Raw genomic sequence first — 6,000 nt, 5'->3', positions numbered from 1 at the left:
ATGCCCTATATTTGATTTTCAATACATGTCTCGTATAAATGAATTTGAAGTTCTTCGCTAGCATAACACTGCTGCGTGTGAATTATTGACACACTTGATCTGTGTTGAGCGATATTTTGTGATGATCTGACTCCACAAACGTGTCTCTGTTCTCGGCTACCGAGCTAAGCTAAACCGGACTGGCAGTCCTAAAAGGCTTCGACGTGCACCAAGACACCAAGACTGAAGGAAGGATGTTTGAGGACACTAAAGTAGTGATTGTCGTACTCGGTCGGGACTTACGTAGGTTCGGCACTAATTCAAGAATAATTATTGAGGGGAGCGCGTGACGTTACACAAAGAAAACGAGAGAAACAACTCGTAAATCAAGCCTCGCCTTCTTTTCCTTCATACGGCTGTTCACAAACGGCTATACAGATACATATACAGATTCTGCACACAAGTGTGATATGTAGCACGAAAATAGGAAACTGTCAATGACGAATTCGTCTTTGGGTTATAATATATTATATTATGTGGCATCTCGGTCTTCCTCTGACTCCGGAAAGATCTCGCGCCAATATCAATGGTTTCTCCGTCGATATGCATGGAAATACCAATGAAATACCCCTCGCTGAAATACTTGAAGCCCTGCTGTCTGCTTTTCAACGATATTTCACGATTCGCTAAGAATGCGAATGAGAAATCAGCCGGTAAATCGGACAATTTCGCTCTAGTCTTTTCTTTGTGCGCCACCATTTTTGCTAATTGTTTGTCTGAGGTTAGCACACATGGGGTGACGTTACTTCAGAAGGCGTGATCAATTGACCCCTCCGTACAGGGCACTTAACCACGCCTCCTGAAGTGACGTCACGCCACGTGCGCTGACGTAAGACAAACAGTAAAAATGGCAAATACAATACAATACATTCTTAACTGAGAGAGACGCCATGCTTCTGATTTTATTCAATCATTCACACGTAGCAATGTTACGCTAGCGGAGAACGTATCATTCATTTATACGAGACGTGTATTAAAAATCAAATTTAGGGCATATCTTCATGCAAACAGTCTGGATAAGCTTCGGCCGAGAGCCAGCAAGAAATCGATACGTTTGTGCAGTCCGATCTTCGCTAAATATCGCTCAACAAAGAATAAGTGTGGCAATCGTTCACACGCAGCAGTGTTATGCTTGCGAAGAACTTCAAATTCATTTATACGAGACATCTATTGAAAATCAAATATAGGGCATACCTTCGTGCAAACATATGTGTTCCAGTTTATATTAGATGGATTTAGTTGATGATGCGGTCTTCCACAAAGTTTGATCCATCGAAGGCATTTTTCGTACTGGGTCTTCGGTTTTGGAAAGGGTACGAATCGAACTCCACCAACTAGCCTTTCAGGATACCTGTCGTCACTATTACAAAGTCTGTGACTACACCTCTTAACCATATTTTTTGTTAAATAACCCAAATACGCGATAAAACGCTAACAAAACCTTTACTGGACCATTCAATGTTGTCTGAGAAAATGGCGGGAGCAAAAACGGGCTTTGGTTTATGCAGATCTCTGGCCTCTGATTGGTCAGTGACACGGATTGCGCAATATCCACAAAGGGGTCAATTGAACCAAAACAGAAGAAATTTCAATCCACTCGGGGAATCCTGTGCAGGTGATTTGCTTTTACAAGATGATTCATGTGTGACACTCATTTAAAAACATTCATTGCTTGCCAAATTTTCTTTGGAAGTTTACAGATTTTTTTCACAGTATTCATATCGGTCAAATTCCCAATTTCTGGTGTTTTAGGAACTGGAACCCCCAAATTATGTAGAAATAAATACATTGATTGGTAATCTAACAATTTTTTTTAATGGAATTACAGAAAGAAGTATAAAACTATTCCATGATATCCCATTATACTTATGGAAATACAAGATGGGAGGACAAAAAGAAGTATAAAAATAATGTACTGAGCCATGTTATTTATTAAAATAGTCGTACAGTAAATTCAAAGTTTATTAGTGTGTTTTATAATTTCATAAATATCAAACAGGGTGTGGATTTATTATTTTTATTTATTCATGTTTTTTGTCACTATTTCTTTGGAATGTGCCTTTTTGAGGATGTTTTTTTCCAATTTTATTAAAAACTAACATTTGAGCTGAGAGAAAAATGGGCACTTTTTTTTAAAAAAGTTTAAAATATTATTATATTATTCTGAAAGTATTATTACAATTCATTTGGTTATGCTTTCAACATTTCAAAAAGAAAACGTGAATGCTAAGATAAAATCGGAATGAGGTTCCTGAATTGTATTATTAATTGATAAATTAATTATATTATTTATATACTATATTAGATATATGTAAAGCGTTTAATTACTAAATTTTAATACAATGTTAACTGCTTCAACTTTACGGCGAGAAGTCAACGCATGTGATTAGCATTTGGTAAGATGTATTTTTGAATATAAATATTGGAACTGATATTTGGTCCAACAAATAATCACAGAGTGAACACCATACTGAAATGAAAAAGATCAATATCACGCAATCAAATTTTATTTGAGGACACAGACGTTCATACACATAAATCTTAAAAATGATAAAATCGTGACCTAATAAACTGGTTACCAAGATGTTAATAACGTGGGCTGAAAAAAAGATCCTTTATTTTAATTTACATCATCATATAGCATTATAATAATAACATAACAATAGGGTATAACTATGTACCCATCTGTCTACTGCACAGGTTTCAAACTCAAGGCCCGGGGGCAGATCCGGCCCGCCACTTGATTTTATGTGGCTCGCCAAGGCAAATCATGTGTTAACGTCCATGATTCTTATTAAAATCTGGGCAAAAATGTCAAATTGTCATATAATAAATACAAATATTTGAGACATGGCATGCGATTTTGGATCACCAAACATCAGCAATAGTTGAACAACCCATTCGTCCTTGATTTCTATTTCCAAAACTAGTTCATAAAGTTCAGGTTTAAAAATGATGAGGCGATGAAAGAATTTTATGGTTTCAGTCATCACGGCCCTCTGAGAGGTTTTAATCGGCTCATCATATTTACACATGAAATTTATGAACAAGTTTTGGAGTCAGAAATCAAAGGTAATGCTTTTTGTCAACTGTTGTTTATGTTTTGGAACACAAAATGTTCAAGGTTTTCTTTAACACTGTATGACATTCACTTCCAAAACCTTCAACCTTTGACCTGAAATCCATACTGCTGTGCGGTTTCAGACCAATAGTGTACATTACAAAAAGTATTTCCATTTACAGTAATTCCTGATCACATAATCATCTGGTCGTTTCACCCCAAAGAGTTTTTCTTTTCGGCTCAATTGACCCCTCCGTGGATATTGCGCAATCGGCGTCACTGACCAATCAGAGGCCAGAGATCTGCATAAACCAAAGCCCGTTTTTGCTCCCGCCATTTTCTCAGACAACATTGAATGGTCCAGTATAGGTTTAGTTAGCGTTTTATCGCGTATTTGGGTTATTTAACAAAAAATATGGTTAAGACGTGTAGTCACGGACTTTGTAATAGTGACGACAGGTATCCTGAAAGGCGAGTTGGTGGAGTTCGATTCGTACCCTTTCCAAAACCGAAGACCCAGTACGAAAAATGCCTTCGATGGATCAAACTTTGTGGAAGACCGCATCATCAACTAAATCCATCTAATATCAACCGGAACAGATATGTTTGCACGAAGGGATGCCCTATATTTGATTTTCAATACGTCTCGTATAAATGAATTTGAAGTTCTTCGCTAGCATAACACTGCTGCGTGTGAACGATTGACACACTTATTCTTTGTTGAGCGATATTTAGCTATGATCGGACTGCACAAACGTGTCGCTTTTTTGCTGGCTTGCGGCCAGAAATTTAACCACACTGTGTTTGCACGAAGATATGCCCAATATTTGATTTTTAATACACGTCTCGTATAAATGAATGAGACGTTCATCGCTAGCATAACATTGCTACGTGTGAATGATTGAATGAAATCAGAAGGATGGCGTCTCTCTCAGTTAAGAATGTATTGTATTTAGAATCTATATCGTTGATTTGAATGAAATCAGAAGCATGGCGTCTGCACGTCTAACAATGTATTTGTATTGTATTGTATTTGCCATTTTTTACGAATTGTTTGTCTTACGTCAGCGCACGTGGCGTGACGTCACTTCAGGAGGCGTGGTTAAGTGCCCTGTACGGAGGGGTCAATTATGCCCTTATTTGAAATGGACATCACAAAAACACACAAAGCAAATGTTTCGCTACAAGTGTTTTCGCGTGGGTGCTAATTTCCAACACTTTCCCACTGGAGGCCTACAAGAAGTTACATAGAATACAATCATCCTTGTTGGGTGAAACTACGAAATCTCCTCAGATGCGAGGCAAAACCTTCGTTGCCCGCTGCTATTCTCATCAACACACTTGTGATTTTTAGCCTGATACTTATGAGACAATGTGAGGCCGCAAACTGAGCAAACAAAAGGTTTCTTTCTGGTGTGTGTTCTTGTGTGATTTTTAAAGTTTCCCTTCTGAGAGAATCCTTTACCACAAACTAAGCAAGAGAAAGGTTTCTCCCCAGTGTGGGTTCTTGTGTGGCGTTTTAAGGTTCCCTTTTCAGAGAATCTTTGGTCACAAACTGAACAGGCAAAAGGTTTTTCTCCGGTGTGGGTTCTTCTGTGGCGTTTTAAGGTTCCGTTTTCAGAGAATCTTTGACCACAAACTAAACAGGAAAAAGGTTTTTCCCCAGTGTGGGTTCTTGTATGACTTTTCAAGTGTCCCTTTTCAGTGAATCTTTGACCGCAAATTGAGCAGGAAAAAGGTTTCTCCCCAGTGTGTGTTCTTATGTGACTTTTTAAAGTTCCCTTTTGAGAGAATTTTTGACCACAGAGAGAGCAGACAAAAGGTTTCTCTCCAGTGTGGGTTCTTGAGTGTGATATTAACTTACCCTTTACAATGAATCTTTTACCACAGTCGGGACATGCAAAAGGTTTCTCTCCGGTATGTAATTTTATGTGCTGTTTCAAATTGCTCTTAGAAGTAAAACTTTTCCTACACTTGGAACATTGCCAGCATTTGCTGTCAGTGGGACATGTCATGTTACGTCCCGACTGTTCTTTATTTGCATCGTAGTCTGAAGAGTGTGACGTCTCATCACCATCTGATAGTGGCGCTAAGAGGCTGTCTGGTTTTGATCCACCACCGTGGTCTCCATCACCTTCTGTGTTGCTGCGTTGACTTGAGCTGCCGCTGGGAGGCTCCGCCCTTTGATTTTGCTCACTTTGATCTTCATATTCACTCTTCAAAGGGTCCTCCGTCAAAAAAACCTTTATGATTTCATCCTCCTCTTCCTCTTTAATGTGGACAAACTCTTCCTCCTCCTCTTTGATTTGTTGAACCTCTTCACCCTCCTCTTCCTCTTTAATGCTGGGCGACTCTGACTGCTGCAGCTCTAGAACGAGATTTTCCCCGACATCTACAAGACACAAGAAGACAAATAAACATGGATGGAATATGATATCTTCCTAATATTCAATGTGGCATTGGCGAGTTGGACGACCCCATCACTTGGTATGCTGGCCCGGAGGCCAATCACAATTGACCCCTCCGTGGATATTGCGCAATCTGACCAATCAGAGGCCAGAGATCTGAATAATCTCATGCTCAAATCTCAGACAACGCTGGATGGTCCAGTATATCTTCTGTTGGCGTTTTATCGCGTATTTGGGTTCTTTAACACTATATATGGTTAAGAGGTGTAGTCACGGACTTTGTAATAGTGATGACAGGTATCCTGATTGGCTAGTTGGTGGAGTTCAATTTATACCCTTTCCAAAACCGAAGACCCAGTACGAAATATGTCTTTGATGGATCAAACTTTGTCGAAGACCGCATCAACTGAATCCATCTAAAATCAACCGGAACAGAAGACCGAGTACGAAAAATGTCTTCGATGACAATGTCTTTGATGTCTTCTTGTGAGA

The 6,000-nt window shown here is 39.0% G+C and overlaps 1 protein-coding gene across 1 annotated transcript in view; it reads right to left on the bottom strand.

The window, feature by feature from the left end:
• Window positions 1-2,515: 2,515 nt before the first annotated feature.
• Window positions 2,516-6,000, bottom strand: part of LOC133493978 (zinc finger protein 658-like) — a 36,371-nt gene continuing 32,886 nt past the window's right edge. Inside the window, exon 6 of the mRNA XM_061807993.1 lies at window positions 2,516-5,492. Within this exon, the coding sequence (XP_061663977.1) occupies window positions 4,378-5,492 (1,115 nt within the window). The 3' untranslated portion in view covers window positions 2,516-4,377. The remainder of the gene's footprint in view (window positions 5,493-6,000) is intronic.

This window comes from Syngnathoides biaculeatus, chromosome 20, assembly GCF_019802595.1.
Source record: "Syngnathoides biaculeatus isolate LvHL_M chromosome 20, ASM1980259v1, whole genome shotgun sequence".
NCBI classification, from domain to species: domain Eukaryota; kingdom Metazoa; phylum Chordata; class Actinopteri; order Syngnathiformes; family Syngnathidae; genus Syngnathoides; species Syngnathoides biaculeatus.
Note: the sequence above shows the minus strand (reverse complement) of the source record. Positions and strands in the feature narration are given on the sequence as shown.